The 19,998-nt window shown below is 44.4% G+C and overlaps 1 protein-coding gene across 2 annotated transcripts in view; it reads left to right on the top strand.

Annotated features, from left to right (window-relative positions):
• The window catches only part of TRIM37 (tripartite motif containing 37), a 148,690-nt gene that overhangs the window by 103,920 nt on the left and 24,772 nt on the right, over positions 1-19,998 (top strand). For both annotated transcript variants that reach the window (XM_029611478.1, XM_029611479.1), the window contains exons 13-19: positions 2,109-2,288; positions 3,074-3,188; positions 3,995-4,213; positions 6,393-6,532; positions 6,751-6,830; positions 7,950-8,135; positions 19,131-19,397. In XM_029611478.1, the coding sequence (XP_029467338.1) occupies positions 2,109-2,288; positions 3,074-3,188; positions 3,995-4,213; positions 6,393-6,532; positions 6,751-6,830; positions 7,950-8,135; positions 19,131-19,397 (1,187 nt within the window). The remainder of the gene's footprint in view (positions 1-2,108; positions 2,289-3,073; positions 3,189-3,994; positions 4,214-6,392; positions 6,533-6,750; positions 6,831-7,949; positions 8,136-19,130; positions 19,398-19,998) is intronic.

The following is a 19,998-nucleotide window of genomic DNA, read 5'->3' as shown; positions in this document are numbered from 1 at the left end:
AATCAGGTGGTTCCTACTCGAGCTTTGATTCCTGACATTTTGTCTTTTTTGCAGGCTGGTCTGGCTAAGGGCTTATCCTGCAGCTCTCTCAGGGTACAGGTGGCAGCTCTAGCTTGCTTCCATGGGAAGATAAAAGGAGTCACCCTGGCCTCTCATCCTGATGTAACCAGTTTTCTTTGGGGGGGGGGGGGGGGGGGCAAAACACTTGCGTCCTCCTTTCAAAAATCCTTGCCAGTCATGGAGTTTAAATATGGTTCTTAAAGCTCTTTGTGCCGCGCCCTTTGAGCCTTTGAAAAGGACTACTCTTAAAGATCTTACGTTAAAGGTGATTTTTCTGGTGGATATTTCTTCGGCCCATAGGATTTCTGAGCTTCAGGCTTATCTTGTAGAAAACCATTTTTAAGAATTACAGATTCTGGAGTTTCTTTGAGGACTGGTCCGCCTTTTCTTCCAAAGGTGGTTTCTTCTTTTCACTTGAATCAGTCGATTTGATCTGCCATCTTTTCCTGATTCACAGCCTTCGGATCCTCTGTCTACAGATTTGAGAAAGCTAGATGTGCGGCGGTCTCTACTGCGTTACCTCGAGGTCACTAATAGTTTCCGCATGTCGGACCATCTTTTTGTGCTCTGGAGCGGTCCCAAGAGAGAGCACAAAGCATCTAGGGCTACTATAGCCCGTTGGCTAAAAGAAGCTATTGGTTCGGCATACTTACTTCATGGTCTGTCGCTTCCATCTGGTCTTCGTGCTCACTGTACTCTGTCTCAAGCAACTTCCTGGGTGGAGTGTCAGCAAGTATCTCCGCATGAGATTTATAGGGCGGCGATTTGGAAGTCTTTACATACCTTTGCTAGACATTATTGCCTGGATGTTCAGGTTCCAGGATCTGGGGGTTTCGGTGAAGTGGTGATCCAAGCGGGACTCTCAGGGTCCCACCCTATGTAAAGGAGCTCTGGTACATCCCAGGAGTCTGGACTGATCTGGGTATGTACAGGGAAAGGAAAATTGGGTCTTACCTGCTAATTTTCGTTCCTGTTGTACCACGGATCAGCCCTCAGAATGATAGGCATACAGGACTCTTGTCGGGCTGTGGCATGATGGTCTCTGCTGCGGCCGGGCAGGCCTTGGCAGAATGGGCTCTGCCACGGCTCCGCAGGTTTTTCTTTGGGGCAAACCACGTGATCGGAGTGACCGGCCCACCGGGGGATGCTCGATCCCCTGATAGGCCAAGCTGGCCATGAATTGTATATTCATATGTCCAATGGGTCAGCTGAATAAATATCACAGACTGCTGAATGTATTCTTGAATTGCTCTATGGTGCAGAGTAGAAAGTTCCCCATACTCAATGCGAGGTAATGACTTTTTTTTTTTTTTTTTTGCATTTTACACACGTGCACTCATACTCGCAATTAATCATAATAAGTTAAGCCTAAAACATCTTCTCAAATATGGACCACCTCCCATGTTATTTTAATTTGCCATATGAACCTTCTTTTAGGTAAATGTTGCCCTTTTTCATAGAACGTTTGCTGACTTATTTTTTATCTCCAGTTTGAGTTCATTTTTCCTGACACCCATTTGGGTTTCATGCTATGTGTGGGGTGTATTGTACCCCAGTACATATTTGTCATGTGTTATGCGTAAAGCTCCTTAAAGTTGGATAAAGAAATATAAAAAAACCCCCAAAAAAACCCCTTCTTAACTTCATTGGATATTTTGTGCTAACATTCTCGGATGTTAAAATAAAAGTCCACTTCTGTTTGGCTTTAGTTTTATGGACACAGTAGCTACTGAGAAAATCCCAGTTTAATCTTTCCACTATAAAAATACTTTGCTCACGAGTCTGTGAGAACATAATTATGTTTATCTTATTGGCATTGTACACTGCTGAGAACTTGATTAGGGGTCAGTTAGTTTATAAATGCTGTTTAAATAATCTTCTGAACAAACATTTTACCCTGACTGCCACAAGAACAGCTCAAGGTTTTTGCCTGCTATAATTCCATCCCTGGATGAAGGACATGCTTAGTTAATGCTGTGTGTTTCATTGGTTTAGCTTTCTCCTGTGATGTCCTAGCTCCTCTTTCTATTGAATTGGTTGCATTTCAGGTATGAATACCGGGTAGAGATGGTTCACCAGTCCTCCAATGACCCAACAAAGAACATCATTCGGGAGTTTGCTTCTGACTTTGAAGTTGGCGAGTGCTGGGGTTATAACAGGTTTTTTCGACTAGACCTGCTTGCCAATGAAGGGTATCTGAACAGACAGAATGACACAGTAATTTTAAGGTGAGGGAGAAATTATCTATCTTTGCACTTCTCTGGTCTACCATCCTTACACTTTCTTAATCCTTAATGCTTAAGTAGGTTCATCTTTACTTTTTTTTTTCTTTTTTAATCACCTTTACAAAATTCTATTGTTAATTTTCATTAAATATTTCATGAAAGAAAGGACCTTGGTTTTGAAGGAGTCCTAAGGGCTTGTATAAAGAAAATAAAAGGAATTGTAGACCCATTCCAATGAAGATGTGGTTGGGCTCCTTGAAACGAGTGAATACCATTTACACGAGGGTTTAGGTGCTGCAGTTTTATCTAATAAATTTGCACTCCAATAATGAGACCCAGAAAATGAATTTGTGCCCATGTCTAACTAGATCCGATTCCTACGTCTGCAAAGTTTTTTGCTAAAATGAAAGGACTCCGGGCGGTAGCTGAATGGGAAGCGCTGTATATGGACACGATTCCCTCAAGACTTTGTCCAGAAAGGGTACACATCATTTGGGAATTATAATAATAATTTTGTATTTATATTCTGTCTTTCGTGACATTGAAAATTAGGGCAACAGCGCCTAATTCACAGTGTTGGGACTGGCTAAAAGGGAGATTTGAAAAAAAAACCAAAGCAACCCATTTAAACACCAATATCTGCTCCAGGAATGAAGTGAAACATCTGAATGATTTTCATTGACCTACTGAAATTCTTGGTTTGCTGTTCCTTGGTCTGAGAAAGTCTTGGGCTTATGATGTGTGGTGGGGTCTTCCCAGCAAGCTTTTATTTTTGTGTAATTCTGAAGGTTCCAGGTACGCTCGCCCACCTTTTTTCAGAAATGCCGGGACCAGTATTGGTACATTACTCAACTGGAAGCCGCTCAGACCAGCTACATCCAGCAAGTGAACAATCTTAAGGAGGTAAGAATTAATCTTGCATGTGTGAGTCTCTTTAAAACTGGGGTGGGGGAGGTGGGGTAGTCTTTCCTTCGATTCTATGAACTTGCAAAAACATTCTACAAATTTATTGAATTGCTTCAGCAAAACTTGTTTTTGATATTCAAATCTTATTAGTTTTAAAAAGACTCTTTTTAAAACTAATAAGAATGCAATGCAAAGAAACAATTGAAGCTTTTGCACATTGAGATATATATAACAATGTCCAGAAGGATACGAGGAAACATTTAATACAGAATCCTGACTTAGCCCCTTGCTTCCCTCCCTCCCCACAAATCATGCCTGCATTTTAAGAGATACTGACCAAGATGAAAATAGCAAATATATAATTGCAGAAAGAAAATGGAGGAAGAGAGTGAGTGATGTTTCAAAAAAGTAAATCTGCATTTACAGCAAGATTCACTTCAAACCTTCCAGGAAGCCCACAGCAGACTCCTTTAGCTCAGATTTTTCAGATCCCCTCCAGAATTTCTTTGTTTTATTCTTAGATGGACCAAAAAATCTGAAAGTTCCATGAAACTCTAACGAGGCGAAAATTCACCCAGTTTGTTTGACTTTGAATTTTGTACATATCCCTAGTGAATTCTTCTGTAAACTTGTCTTTTGATATAATAATCTGCTTTAAAAAATTAATGGAATGCCATTCCTTCCAGTTCATTGTCCTGTGCCTTGTTCCGGAAGTAAAATCTGGGCAGGAATTGTTTCAATTGTGTGTTTAGTTTCTGACCACCTTCTGTATATTTTCTTCTCTCTGTCTCCTTTTGTAACAGAGACTTGCAATTGAGCTCTCACGCAACCAGAAGTCACGAGGTGTGTTGCCCCCCGACACACATTTGAGCCCCCAAAATGACGATAATTCTGAGGTGAGACCCAAGAAAACTGAAGCACATATGGAGAACATCTGTGCTTCAGCCACAGAAAAGGATGCCAAGGAAGAGGAGGAGGAGGAGGAGGAAGAAGAGGACAAGATCCTTCATGATGTGCTTAATGTAGGAAGCTTCCTTTTCCTCTCCTGTTTTAATAACTTATTTCAGTTCTTGATTGGTTTCATCTTGGAAAGTTGTTTCAGGGCAGCCTGTGTGAATTTGGGCATAATTTTGGGTTTTTTTCCTTCATTCTTTAATAAAGGTAAAACTGTTAGATTGGTGATGCTGCCATTTTTATTTATTTTTTTTTTTTAAACATGGAAGGTTGGCAAGAATTTTCTTAATCTTCCAAAGTGATACTGACAGGGTTCTTGTACTGAACCTCGATTTTAGCTATGTACAGTCTGGATTTAGTAGCTGCCTGCCAGCTCTTGTGGTTTATTGGAGCGACAACTGGTTTTGTGCTGGGTTTGAGACTCGAGGACCTAAATATATGTATATTCCCTAGAGGACAGACGGGGAATATGAGATACAATAAACACATCAAATGCAGTTTAGTTTATTATCTTGATTTACCACAAAATCATTAAAAACAACAGTGAGGTATACATAAAATAAATTTAACTGATAATACAAAAGAACCATTTCTAATACCTTATATGATAAGGTAAAATAGGTTTTATGAGAAAATAAGCAGTTTCTCAACTTTGAAATTTTTACAAGGCAATAAAGCATAAAATAATAAATAAAACATTAGACAAGCAATAAATAAACCACATAAGCCACATGGGATAATAATTTAACTCTTTTTTTCTATACCGCCATTCATGATACAAATCATATCACATCGGTTCACAAGGAACAGGGGGGTTGTATCAATAATATTGAAGAGGAAGAAAAGTTACAATAAAACAAGGTTATGTGAACTTGGAAACTGAAATGTACCGGAGACAGGAATAAAGTTGTAAACTTTACAAGGCTATACTGGAAGTGCATTGGGTCGGAAATAAGGCACTCTAAATATACATATATAGAGAGAACTTATCTACAATCATGAAACTGGCTAACAATGCAGGGTTGTGACAGTACTGGGGGGAGGATTGGCAGGGGGTGAGGGGGGACTTTCTAGGATCGAGATAGGAGGGGGGAAGGGGTAGGGAGAGGAGGGGGAAGGGTTATGGGACGGCTTGTTGGAACAGCCAGGTCTTGAGTTTTTTCCTAAAGGTCACAGGCAGGGTTCCTGTCTGAGGTCTGGTATTCCAGATGGCTGGCCCCACTGTTGAGAAAGCTCGCTCTCTGGTGGATGTATGAGTGGTGGATTTGGTGGTGGGGGCATGCAGGGTTCCTTTATAAGCCTCTCTTATAGATCTTGTAGAAGTGTGCAGGCTTAGCGGGATATGAAGGTCGAGTGAGTGCTGATTGTGTATGGTCTTGTGAATGACGATGAGGGACTTATGTAGGATAAGATAGTGTAATAACATGCATGTGTCCTTTGACTGTATAAGGGTGCCGAAAGACAGAGAGGTCTGGATTCCGGCCTTTTCTTTACATTCTCCTAGAACAAGCAGGATGGTAGTCCTCACATGTGGGTGACATCAGATGGAGCCTGGCACGGAAATTTTGTCAATGTTTCTAGAAGCTTTGACTGGCACACTGAGCATACCCAGCATGCCACTATCCACGCATCCATGTGGGTTCCCCCTTCAGTCTTGTCATATGAGCTGCCTTCTTCTCGTTCCCAGGACCTCCCTGTTCTCTCCTGTACCTGCGCTTATTTCCCTGCTTAGGGAAATGCCATGGGACCAGCATTCCCTTGTACATTGTGCCTTAAGTTGCACCAGACTAAGTGCCTGTTCCTGGTCTTTTAAGAGGGGCCTGATGTACACTCCTTTAAAGATAGGTTCTGGCAAACATGAACCTGCAGTCATATATAATGCACAAGAAGCAAGCATTTTCCAGTAAAAATGGAAGATTTAGAATAAAAGATCATATGAGACTCAAAAGGGATAGACTCAGGAGTGAGATTGGAAAATAGTTCTTCACAGGAAGGGTGGTGGATGCATAGAGCAGCCTCCCAATGGAGAGATGGAGGAAAAAACAACAAAATAATTCAAGTAAGCCTGGGATTGGCACAGAGGATCCTTAGCCGCAAAAGAGAGTGAGGAGGAAACCTGAGTCGAAATGGTTCTCTGGAACTGTAATGGGAAGGAATTTAGGTAGGCTTGAATGGGCCCTGATGCTGCTATACCATAGAACAGAGAGAGGAGCCTTTTTGTACACAGTTTTGTCTGTCACTCTGCAGCATCAGGAGCTCTCTGATGGTGACCTGGAGGTCGATCTTGTCATGGAGGATGAGGTGAATCACCTGGACGGCAGCTGCTCTTCTGCCAGTTCCACAGCGACCAGTAACACTGAAGAGAATGACATTGATGAAGAGACCATGTAAGTTGCAGTGCAATAGATTTTGGAGCAAATATTTGCACGATTTTGGGGGAGGGGTGGTGAGGACGAGGTGGGGGGTTGGTTTTAGTTTTCCTCTCAAGTGTCTCCTTGCTGTTTTTGAACCTGTCTGCCTCAATTAATTCAGATTTTGGTGTTGAACAATTCATTTCTTGGGATGCTAGCGCTTGGTTTTCCCATTCTGAGGTTTGCTTTCGTAGGTCTGGAGAGAATGATGTGGAATATAGCAATAATATGGACCTGGAAGAAGGGGAGCTCATGGAGGCTGCTGGAGCATCAGGTAAGATCAAGCAAAGACATTTTCAAATAAAAGTTCCATCTTAGCTTTCCTAAACTTTTTTTGCCCCGGCTGCGTGTCTCCATCTTTATTGTATTGTCTTGCTTTCCCCTGCAAGGGCTCAGTGCTTCTCACCCAACTCTTATCTGTGTTGTCCCGTCCCCCCCCCCCCCCCCCTTGGGTCTCCCACATCCTTTACCATTTTTAGGCGGAGAACTGCAGCAAGCTCTCTGGTGTTTAATAATAAGGGTCCAGCGCCTGGCTACTGGATGTGGCCACAGAGCACAAGTTGCCTCCGCCTGCCCAGAGCGGCTCAGAGCCGCTCCTGTTGTGGTATGCGCCGCAGTAACCCCTTTAGAGACCTCGCTTCCCAGACAGACTGGGGAGCAGGAGCTTCTGCCAGGAGCAGCACCCACGTGCAGCTGAAGAACTGCCCTGCACCTTCTGAAAGTTGAAGCTACTTCTTGATCTTTTTAGTCGCCAGAGCTCCTAAGTTTGTGTGTGTGTGTACATCAGCAGGGCACCGTAAAATTCTCCTCCTCCTGAGTAACAAAGCCTAAAGCAACTTAACGCAGAGACCTTCCTAATGAAAATGTAAGTTCCCTGTATGTACCAGGATCAGTCCAGACTGCTGGGTTATGCCTCCCCTCCAGCAGATGGAGTCAGAGAAAAGCTGAAAAGCACCCCCTAGATATACTGGTGTGCCACCTGCGATCCCTCGGTATTTCTCTGACTCCAGCAGATTGAGAGGCATAACCTGCGGTCCTGATCCTATTCCAATTATCCCTTGCTTGTACAGGTTTGATTGCCTTGTAGGGCTTTTGTCTAGATCAAATTTCTTCCTTAATTACTTAAAAAAAAAAAAATAGGAATTTTTGATTTTTCTGATTTGTACGGCTTGCTTGTGGTGCTCCCATAACATTTCCTTTATATTAAACTTTGGAGAAACTGAAGTCCTTTAAAATAAGAAGCTTCAGAAAGGGGTTAGGGATCAGGGCTGATTTAGTAATACCCTGAAACATTTTTAACTTGTGTCTTCAGAATTACTGGAAAAAATGTCTGTCCTCTTTAAAACAAGGTAGTGTGTATCTTTTTGAGTTATTTTCTTCCCCTTGCATACAGGGAGCGCCCATGGCTACGGCAGTGGCAGGGGGTCAAGGCGAGGGGGAAGTTCCACAGCTTGCAGCAGTTTATTGGACCTGGATCCCCTGATTTTAATCCATTTGTTGGATCTAAAGGACAGGAATAGTGTGGAGAGTCTTCTGGGTCTGCAGCCGCGACCGCCTGCTTCGCTCCTGCAAGCTTCAGGTACACAATACAGACTGAGCAAAAACAATCCACTCTTCTCGCTTTTTAATTCAGCTTAGGCATCGGTTCATGGTTATCTAAATAGCGCTGTGATAACATGGCAAATGTTGAAATCAGCACTCCATGCACATTAAAATCAGTTATCTTGTCCAAAATATTAATGCATGCAAATCAGCTCATTAATACGAAGACAGCTTATCAAGCATCACGACGCATGTTAAGCTGTGGTATAGTCAATTACTGAGAGCAAGGGCAGGGCTAATGGTCCTGATGCTCTTGAGAGCAATAACCTTCCCTCGCCACCCCTCTCTGCCAAGGTAAGCCCCAAGTTGCAGCCCCCTTCTGCATGGACACAGAAACCCAATATCCCTCACACTCCCATCCAGGCCCCTTAACTGACAAAGCTCCCGGGCTGGAAAAGAAGGAGCAGGAGGACTCCTGCTCTGCTGATTTTATCATCCAAAATGTTGCTGGCTTACCCATGCTTTGCCTTTTTCTGCAGTTGAGGGGCAAAGAGGAGCCTTGTGCTATGGTGCTGGCGAGGTGGATGGGTTCTGTCAGATGGTGGGAGAGGCAGCGGGTCTGGGAGGCAGAGGGGAGGAGTGGCTGGGAGCGTTGGGGTAAGCGTGTTTTTGGGTTTTTTTTTTTGTCATTTTGGATGGAGGGGGCAGGGTGGTGCCATGATATCACTTTTTACATTTGTGGGGAGGGTCGGGGACGCTGTTTCCAAAGGGGGGGGCTAAGGGTGATGGGAGGAGGGCGAGGTGAATGCGGGGCTGTAAGCCCCTTTTAGCCTGTTCTAGGGATGGGGGCAGAAATACATGGATATAAAGTCTGCATGTTCCCAGCTGCAGGAACAACACTGTATTCACTAAACTGTGGTAATTACCACTGACTTATGAATACTGGAGGAACTGATCCTTGTTAAAACCAGGCTTTTAATGCAGCTTAGTAAATAGATCCCTTAGTGTGGTAAGTCTTCAGGTAAACTGGCAGTCTAAATGGGGATAAAGCCAAGAATGGGAGTGTGTGAGCAGGAAAGTCATTGGACCCTTCCTGCTATATTGTTTGTCATTCTAATTTCCTTCCCTTCCTCCCCGTCCTTTCTTTTCTCCTCTCTTGATGCCTCTGATAAATTACAAGAGGAATACAAAGTTTTGCTTGAAGAGGACAATAAATCACATGCTTGTAAAGATGGTAAAGCAGGTCTCAAGCAATCGCCAATAGCAGGCTCTCTTCTTTCATTGTACCACTTGTGGTCTCTATATAATTTCTGTGTTTTGACTTTTTCTCTGCTTGGCAGAGCTTCAAATATGTCTGAACTTTTTTGTTGCTTTTTGTTTCAGTAATTCCACTGTATTCATAAATTTAATTCACCAAAGAAATCTGACTCTTCCAGTTTAGGGATTGCATTGTACCCTAACCTAATCTGTGCATGGACAAAATGACAGATGATGCAATTTGGAGTTAAAATCTATTATTGCTGAAAGTCAGAAAGATTCATTTAGTTTTCCCCAAGCGTAGAACTAGCAAATGAAATGCGGCAGCAAAAATGGATGGAGCAAAGGTCAGGTGTGTTTGTGGCCAGTTGGCTCAGAACGGAGATATCTTATTTCGGGTCACTTTGAAAGAACTGAATGAGTCCAGCTTCTGCTTTCTCTTCTCCCCATTTCTCTCACACTATGTTAACCCCTGTTCAATCAGCTTCTATCACTGTAAATTAAAATTCGACTTTTCTGCTGGAGGAAGGAGGTCTGGCTTTGCTTTTGCTTTTTATTTATTTTTTTTTTTTAGTTAAAGACCTTGCATTCATCAAAGTCAGAAGGCTTACTTGCTGTTGTTTGGCGGGCTTTTTGCAGTTGATGGATTACTTGGTAGGTCTTTGAGCTGAATAATAAATCCTTTTAGGTTTACAGTTCTCCCTGTCCTTGTTTTTGATTCATGTGTTTGTACTGAAAGCAAAGGAAAATTAATGTCGCCACCTTGTGAGGGAAGGAATGGTCTGTAATCCTCGCCCATGACAAGTATATATTTAAATTAGATTTGAAAAAATATTTTAAAGCAAATGGGAGAATCAGCAGAAGAGGTTATTAAGCAATGATATGTGCTGAATACATGGATACAGTTTTATGGATTTCAAATGGTAATGCTTGTGAAATGCACTTTCATCCAAGATACACTTCCTGAAATATCTCCAATCTGCCTTAGTTTTAATATTGTTCTTATTTGTATGTTAATCGCATTATTAGTAGATCTTGCTGCCAAAAGTCTATAATCAGAGGGCTTTTAAGTATGAGGGGGTCTCTCTCATTTTGTGTCTATGGGAAGATGATTGGTACATCTGCTATTGTGTTTCAGCAGCATAGGAAAATTGGTTGTTACCTGCTAATTTTCGTTCCTGTAGTACCATGGATTTGTCCAGACTCCTGGGTTTATTCATCCCTGCCAGCAAGATGGAGACTTAGAAAGTTTCACTGACACTGCTTCATAATCCCTTGTGCCACCTGCAGTTCCTCAGCATTGATCTGTACCCAAGCACAAATCACTTATAAAACTTGTAAAACCTTGAAAAAAGTCTTCCGAGTCTGTGTTCCATAACTTTAAACATTTGTACCAAAAAGATTATAGCTGAACAGACCACCTCCATAGATCGGGCAGGTTCTGGACTGATCCATAGTACTACAGGAACGAAAATTAGCAGGTAAGAACCAATTTTCCTTTCCCTGTACATACCTGGATCAGTCCAGACTCCTGGGATGTACCAAAGCTCTCTACAAGACACTTTCACCAAAAGACCGAGACTCCAGATCCCCTACATCTAGACGGTAGTGCCTTGCAAAAGTATGCAGCGACTTCCAAGTCGCTGCCCTACAAATTTCCAAATGGAAACCAACTAGGCCACGTAGAGTGAGCCCTCAAACCTTCAGGCACCTGATGGCCTTTGAGAACATATGCCATCCCAATAGTCTCCTTAAGCCACCTCGCAATGGTAGCTTTGGAAGCCTGGGTACCTTTCTTCGCACCACTCCATAAAATGAAAGATGATCAGATCTCCTAAAATCATTCGTTACCGTGAGATACCTCAGCAAAGTCCTATGGACATACAAAAACCTAAGCTTCCGCACGTAAGGCGCAGAAGCATGCAATTCAGAAAAGCCAGAAGCTCCACTGTTTAACATGAAAAGCCGATACCACCTTGGGAAGAAACGAGGGAACCATCCGTAAGGACACTCCTGAGTCTGAGATATGAAGGAATAGATCATGGCAAGATAAAGCCTGCAACTCAGATTCCCCTTGCAGAACAAATGGCTACCAGGAAAACGACCTTCAAGGTCAAATCCTTAAGTTGCTCTGCGGAGAGGTTCAAAAGGTGGCTCACACAAACCTCAGAGAACAAGATTAAGATTCCAGGATGGACAAACTCTCCTAACCGGAGGGCGCAAATTCTTAACCCCCGAAGAAATCGAACCACATCAGGATGAGAGGACAACATGTGACCCTCAACTCTCCTACATAGACAAGCCAGAGCCACTACTTGTACTCTGAGGGAGTTGAAAGCTAGGCCTTTGATCAAAGCTTCTTGAAGGAAAGATAAAATCTGAGACACTGAAGACCATAAGGCCTGTACCCCATTAGTTATACACCATGCCTCAAAGACCTTCAGACTCGGATATACCATAACGAAGTCTACGTCCATCTAGCTTGCAGATGAGTAGTTATGGCCACCTCTGGGTACCCTCTTCATCTCAAATGCTGCCTCTCAAAAGCCAGGCTACTAGACAAAAGCGATCTGCCTGCCGAAGAAGTTTGAGGAAGATAACTGAAGGTTAATGGTCTGTCCACTGCCATGTTGACCAGATCCACGAATCACAGCCAATGAGGCCACTCCAGGGCTCCAACACCACTTCTCCCAGGTGTTTCTCTATCTGATGCACACTTTGCCTATCAGAGGCCAAGGGGGAAATATGTAAAGAACAACCCTCCGAGGGCAGGTTATTACTAGAGCTTTGGCCCCGTACTCCCGTCTTCGACTGAAAAAACGAGATGCCTTTGCATTGAGATGTCGCCATTAGATCCACATGGGGACAGCCCCACCTCTCTCGGATGAGTTGCATTACTGTCTCCGACAACTCCCACTTCCCTGGATCTAACGTTGTACGACTTCGAAAATCCGCTTGGATTTTTTCGACCTTTGCGATATGAGACGCCCTTATCTGATTCAAGGTCTGCTCCGCCCAAAGAATTAACTCCTAAGCCTCCTGGGCCCACAGCATGACTTTTGGTTCCTCCCTGCCAATTGATATATGCCACAGTCATTGCATTGTCCAACAAGACTCTCACCGAGCAGCCTTGAACCAAAGGTAGAAAAACAAACAACGCTAACTGCACTGCTCTTGTCTCTAAGCAATTGATAGACCAAGAGACTTCTTCCGCCAACCAAACATCCTGTGCAGGTTGTTGCTGGCATACTGCTCCCCATCGGTAGTAAGAATTACCCAATCCAGGACCTCCAGATCGACTCCACAGACCAGATTGGACGACTGCAGCCACCAAGCCAGGCTGACCTGTGCATGACCGTTGAGCGAGACGGGCATATGAAACTCCTCCGACAACGGATTCCACTGTGCCAACAAAGCTCTCTGTAGCAGTCTCATACGCGCAAAAGCCCATGGCACCAACTCCAGCGTTGAGGCTATTGAGCCAAGAACCTGCAAATTATCCCAAGCTCTTGGGAACCTGCAAAGCCAACAGACTCCAGACTTGCATTTGTAACTTGCAGGCTCTCTCCTCCGAGAGGAACACCTTGCCCTTTAGCATGTCGAACCAAGCCCCCAGGTAGACTAGGGTCCGAGATGGGATCAGCTGGCTCTTCGCCAAATTCACCACCCAACCTAGAGATTCTAGGGTGGTGATTACCTTGTGCACCACCATGCGACAAGTGACTTCTGACTTTGCTCTGATGAGCCAATCATCTAGATAAGTGTGCACTAGGACCCCCTCGCGCTGCTGCTGCCATCACCACCATTACCTTGGTGAATGTGTGGGATGCCGTGGCCAGCCCAAAGAGGAGAGCCTGAAACTGGAAATGGTGACCCAGTACCATGAACCTCAGGAACCACTGGTGATCCGGACGAATGGGAATTGTAGGTAGGCCTCCATAAGATCCAAAGAAACCAGGAACTCGTCCTTCCACACCACTGAGATTACCGACTGCAGAGTTTACATCCGAAATCTTGGGATCTTTAGCCCCACATTTACACATTTTAAATCCAGAAAAGGGTGAAAAGAGCCTTCTTTCTTTGGAACTATGAAGTAGATGGAATACCGACCTTTGCCTCGTTTGCTCTGCGAAACCGGAACCACCGCTCCTAAGGCCCGTAACCTGTCTAATGTTCCCCGGACTGCCCGATGCTTTTCCAAAGACCCAAAGGGGAAACTAGAAACAAGTCGCTAACAGGCTGAGCATAACAGTCTCTTATTATGCTGAGGTCCCACTGATCCTGAGTGATCTTGGTCCACTCCCCATAAAATTGTGCTAGATGACCCCCATAAAAGGAACAGCGAAGTGGACTGGCCTCGCCTCATTGTGAGGATTTGGCTCCAGTGGTCCCACTATTGGAGGAAGCTCTGAATGGCTGTTGACTGCCTCGAAAGGTCTGACCCCAGGACTGACCTCGAGAAGAGAATTGCTTTTGCGAGGCTGGGGCTCCTCTCTCCTGACACAATCTCCTCATATCCCGAAAACGCAACCAAGATTGAAAAGGCCGCTTGCCCTTAGGCTTATCTTCTGGCAACTTATGCGTCTTATTCTCACACAGGTCCTTCATCAAGTGCTCCAGATCCTCACCAAACTAGAGGCACCCCTTTAAAAGGCAGAGAGCCTAAATGAGACTTAGACAAAACTTCCCGGACAACTCATAACCGCCTCAAATTCCTATAACAATGCTTCCATTTGGTACTGTGAATAATTTAGTTATTTATTTTATAAAATAAGTTATTTTATCCCCATACAGTTCTTTTACTCCTCCCCGTTCATCTTTTCTTCCTCTCCCAGTTTTTATACCCCTGTTTTTTGTAACTGCTTCCCCCATGCACCAGTTTTGTTCTACTGTTCGATGCACCCCTTGTTTCTATGTAAACCAGCATGATGTGACCTGGTCATGAATGCCGGTATATAAAAAACCTAAATAAATAAAATAAATAAAACATCCGCCAACCAGTTGTGTAACCACAATAACCACCTTGCTGAAACCGCGGAACCCATAATCAGGGAGGAAGCTCTGACCAAGTCATACAAGGCATCCACCAAGTAAGCAATCAATGCCTCTAAGTGCTCTGCTTTATCTGCTTCAACACCCGAATTTGCTTGCCCATCCTAAAGCTGTTTAACCAAGCGCAGGCAAGCCAATTGCATTAAGCTGGAGCAGATAGCTGCCCGCAGACTCTGGGCCGATCCCTTTGAGCTGAATTTCCAACTTCCAGTCTTGAACATCTTTCAATGCTGTGGTACCTGCAACAGGGATAGTCGTCGTCTTTATGACCACCGAAACCGCAGGATCCACCTTTGGTAGGGAAAAGAGCTCTGCTGTTCCAGCAAGGGATAAAGCTTAGCCATTGCCCTTCCCGCTCTCAAGCCAGAGTCGGGTGCTCCCCATTCTCGATCCACCATCTTTTTCCCTGACTTATGATAGGGAAAAGCTCACAGGGGAGCCCAGAGCCCATCCAGAACTGGATCCACACCTTCCATACCTGAGTCTTCCTGTGGGAGTTTCAGTCCTAGTTCCTCCAAAACCTGAGGAATCAAAGGGCCTAACTCCTCCTTCTGGAACAAGTCATCACCCTCCGAGACTAGAAGATTATCTAGATTATTTCCTTGAGATACACCATTGTAATCTGGATCAATAATTTGATCCTGTGACAAGGCCTCCTGGGTCCCGGGGTTCCCCCTGAGACCCAACTGAGTCAGCAGAGTCTGCCTCAGCAAACCCAGGACGCCGCGAACGCTGTCCCAGCGGAGGGTTCCAACGTCAGAATTGCTCAGGCCCCAGAGCGCCTTCTGACCTCCTAGAGGGTGAGACTGGCTACTCAAACCTTCCTGCCTAGCTAACTATGCCTCATGCAGCAAGAGAACAAAATCGGCAGAAAAGGCCCGAGGAGCCTGAGAGAGCTGTGAGGGCGCAGTCTCCGCAGATGCAGGCACTGGTAAATCTAAGTGCACTGCCTCATCTGCCCCCCCACCAGACCCTCTACCGAGGTCAGGTGGGCTGGAGAAAGATGTGGAGGCAAATCTCCCCCATCGTCTGTCTGAACAGACCCCCCCCCCCCAACTGCCGGGGGAGCCAAAATGGCTGCCATTCCCACGTTGGAGGAAATCAGAGGTTTGCTGTGATCCGCACATCAGTGCTTCACAGAAACCCTTGGGGGGAGAGCCTGAACGAGGTTCCTTCCTCTCGCAGTCGCTGGAGCCTCCCCTCCCCCCCCTCCCCTCCTCCCCCCGAAATGCAGGCTGCACATAAACTAAAGTGGTTGAGCCCCGCCGATCCTGCAGAACACGCGCGGCAAACAGAGTCGTGAACCATGAAACCGGCGGGGAAACACCCCCCCCCCCCCCCAACCAAGCCCTGAACAAACGCATGAACGGGAGCAAAAAACGGAGCCTGCACACCCTCTACAAACAGGGACCGGAGGGAGAGAGCTGCCCGCGAGACAGCCTTACCTATTTTTTTTTCCTTAAAACTTTAAAACTCTGGTCAGCCTCTCCCCTGCAGAAAACACAGAGCTGTCCAGTTCAAGTTCAGCAAGAAGCAAAAAGAAATAAGGAGAGACTGAAACCAGAAATTTAAAGAAATAAAGGCAAGCTGATGAAAGAAAAAAGAAGATACCAGCCACCCTGAGCCTACAGCTGCCTGAGCAGCCTTGTGAAGGGGAGGGATCTGGACCACCAGATTTACAACCCATGGACTAACTGAGCAACCATACAAAAAGGTCACTGACCTCCAGCTCGTCCACCTCAACCAAACAGGGAAGGATCTACCAGGACCCAAACACCCCTGGGAGGAAAGGCTCACACCCAAAAAAGAAAAAAGTCAACAGACTTCAGAACTGCAGGTTTATGCACCAGCCACCATCTGCTGGAGACAGAGAAATACTGAGGAACTGCATGCGTGTCAGTGAAACTTTCTCTGTCTCTATCTGCTGGCAGGGATGAATAAACCCAGGAATCTGGACTGATCCAGGTATGTACAGGGAATACATATCACAACGGTGATTAGGCAAAACACACAGTTCCTTCTCACCCCCCCCCCCCCCCAACTCTCCTCTCACATTTCACAAATCTCTGTTCTAATCACTGAACTATGTTTTTTTGCCTTTCCTAGTTTCTAAACAGCTATCTGCAAGTTGAAAGAAAGAGAAGTGAAGCTAGAGGTTGTAGCTAATTGCCAGTCTTGGTACTGTTGGTCCTCAGCAATGGGCACATTTGTTCCATTTGATTTTCCTTTTGCCTCTCTGACTTGGGCATCCCAGAGGTTCATTATGCATGTTTCCAGCATGACTCTGGCACTGTTGGTGTAATGTTTTCTGTTCTCTGCTGCCCGTGGTAGGTTCCTGCTGCTGAAGATGCAAACATTTCTCTGGCTGACAGCTGTGCAGTAAGGTTCATACAGAATTAATATTTTCAAACATGGAGGGATTTGAAAATTTTAGAATGTCATTTACTTTGGCTAGACTAGCTTGCTTTACACTTGACCATGCACAGACTGTGTGGGGAGGAGAAGGGGATTTTTTGATTGACAATAAATACAGTGGAATGAAGAGCCATGGCCAGAAAAGTAGCTCGGGGAGAAGGCGATAGTGTGCACCAGGCTGCAACGCATCCACGGTGCACACTATCGCCCCCCCCCCCTACACCTCTGCAAAAGGTGTAGCTATTTCCGGTGCTACTGCCGGCGATAATGTGCCATAGCGTTACTGGGCCCAAAATTGTTAACCCCTGCCTTCCCTCATTTTTATTTTAACTTCACGATGCGGTCGATATTGCGTGCGTTAGGGCGGTATCTATCGCATGCGATAAAGTTCTAATGCACGCGATAACAGCCCATCATGTTTTGAAAAATGACCCTGTGAATTTGAGAAAAAAAAGGGAGCATATTACACACATCTCATCATCTGCCACCTTATTTTAGACATTATACTACTTCTTCCTACACCTTTCTCTTTCTCTTCCCTAACTAGGTTAAAGGTTTTCTCATGGAAGCTGAAAATCTGAATTCCTCGTATTGCCTTCCCCCCCTCTCTCTCTCCAGTTTGTGTCAGTAGTGTCCAGCAGGGCAGGAGTGACTGAGCATTACTCTTGCTCCTCGAGGTTTCAGATTGCCAGAAAGAAATGTTTGAGGGGGGGGGGGTGCAGTTTCTGAAAAGTTAGCTGGGGAGGAGGCCTCCAGACATGGGATAGAGTGGCATGTTTTAGTGGGGGAAGGGTGAGAAGGGAGCCTGGAAAGGCTCTGCCAATGTGGTAGGTGGAGGGAGGGGACCAAGTAAGAGGGATGGCGTTCTACTCGACGAGCTTTCCTGCTAATAAATTGTGTGCTGTGAAAAGGATTGGGCATGTGACTCCAGTACTGGAATGAATGCATACAAACCAACCTTTTAATTTTATTTGCTGTGGAGCAGCGTTTGGTGGGAAAAGGTCTCCAACAAAACTTCATTTCATTGATCAGGTGGGGGTAGGGGGGGCCACTGAAAGCTAGTCGCAGATGTTTTTGTGGAGTTGTCAGTAAGTTGAATTTTAAACATCTCATCAAACAGCTTAAATTCCCTTCTTTATTGACACCCACTCGTACTGAGCTATTCCAGTAGGAAAGGTATTACCTACAACTTGTTTTTCACTCTTTTCGTTTAACAAAAATAACCATTTGTAAAATAGACATTGCACACAGAGAGAAGTTCAGTACCTTTTTCTTGAGTCAGCAAAGATTTTAATGAATGTTTAAAAATCTAATGTATGCTTCTAATCCTTTTTTGCTTTTGCAATTTAACCAGGGATTTGAGTCAGCAGTCCATTTTGTTAATGTCTTAGCCAAATAAAATTTGCCTTTGCAGTTTTTGTTCAAACCTGAACAGAATTTAGACATGAATTCATCACCCAGGACCTTTATTATAGGCACTCGCATTTCCTTGAGGTATTTGCACTGTCCAGCTACTATGCATGTTCTAGACATGTCCTTTGAGATTATGAATCTGCTAAATTTTCACACACTTATGCATTCCCCAGGGTTTGTTTTAGCAAAGTAGATGATGTGCTAACTTTATCTCTATTCTTTGGAGGAAAATTTAATTAAGTACTAATTGCTTGTAAGTGTAGCTTAGGTTGCAGGTGGCCCCGGTAAGGAAGGGAGCCAGGAATTGTTCTGAGATCAGCATTTGATGCCTGCTGCAGAGCTGTGTAGCGATGATATGAACATAAGAAAATGCCATACTGGGTCAGACCAAGGGTCCATCAAGCCCAGCATCCTGTTTCCAACAGTGGCGAATCCAGGCCATAAGAACCTGGCAAGTACCCAGCCACAGGAACGTGGCAAGTACTAGTAATAGTAGATGGCTCTTGAGAGAACTGCAGCATGCCTTGCACCTGATAGGGGCTTTAGTGTAACTTGGCAAATACTGGAAGCCATGCTTCATGACTCCTTGATGAAGAACAAGTGGGAAGAAAGATCAGTGAAGTTCTGGTCTCCCATAGACCTAGAAAATTATCCGGCAAAGGTAATTTGCTCCTTAAGAGTGGACTGGGATTTTATAAACATATGAAGGCCTGCCAGTCCGTAAAGCTCCTCATTTTGTTACAGAAATTGAAAAAATAAGCCCCTATCTTGCCTTCACCTTTTTAAAAATAGGGCTCACATATATTCATGCAAGAGAGATGAATTGTATGTACTTCTTGTAAAGAGTGAGTATCATAATATCTCAAGGATCGTTTTGTTGTCTTGCCTTTTAAAGCATCATATTCCCGGAAAGAAAGAGAACAGCGGAGACAGCAGATTGCATGGCGCGTGCCCCCTGACTTTAAGATATTAAAGAGATACAAAACGCAGATGGCTGAAGTTCGAGGCAAAATAGCAGATGTGAGAAGCCATGGTATAGGGTCCTGTGATGTACGGCCAGACTCCCCTCCTGAGGACCATGGTACAGAAAGCTGCAGAAAGTTAACAGAAGTAGGAATGGAGTTGCTGACTAAGTCTTCTATTTCCACTTACATACGAAACTGTGAGTATTAGAGGGAAAAAATAGACTTCCTAAGCTTCAGCAGTGCTCATTTCTAGCAAAAGTGCATTATGGATGAGATTAAATTAGCAATCATATTTTAAGTGGAATTAATTGGCAGATGCAAAAATCAGCTCCATTGTCCAATAAGAGATGCGTACTCTTCTCAGGAGTGGCATTTTCTATCAACTGGAAACAAATACTGCAAGTGCCCTTAATATTAGGGCAAGTGTTTTTGTTCTTACATGACTAAATACATGTTTACCTGTGTAAAAATGTGTTTTGATTATTCTCTATCAGTGTGGGTAAAATAATGGGAACTGTTCAGAGCACGGGCATTTTAACTGCATGAAAACAAGGGTTAGGAACAGATCGGGGGGAGTGAAGGTGTGCACCCAGTGACTGCATGCGCTGTGCGCTAGCTTCTGCAAGGTCCTTGCGGAGTTTAAAACTTGCCTTCAGAGCTCAAATTTATAGTGGTGATTTTTTTTTTCTGTTTTAAGAATGTCTGGTGATACAAATTCCAGTTTATTGGTTTGGTATCATCACCGGGATGCTGCCATTTTAAATATTTGTGTGGACTAAATACTTCTGTCTCCAATAA

This window comes from Rhinatrema bivittatum, chromosome 8, assembly GCF_901001135.1.
Source record: "Rhinatrema bivittatum chromosome 8, aRhiBiv1.1, whole genome shotgun sequence".
Lineage (NCBI taxonomy): Eukaryota > Metazoa > Chordata > Amphibia > Gymnophiona > Rhinatrematidae > Rhinatrema > Rhinatrema bivittatum.
Note: the sequence above shows the minus strand (reverse complement) of the source record. Positions and strands in the feature narration are given on the sequence as shown.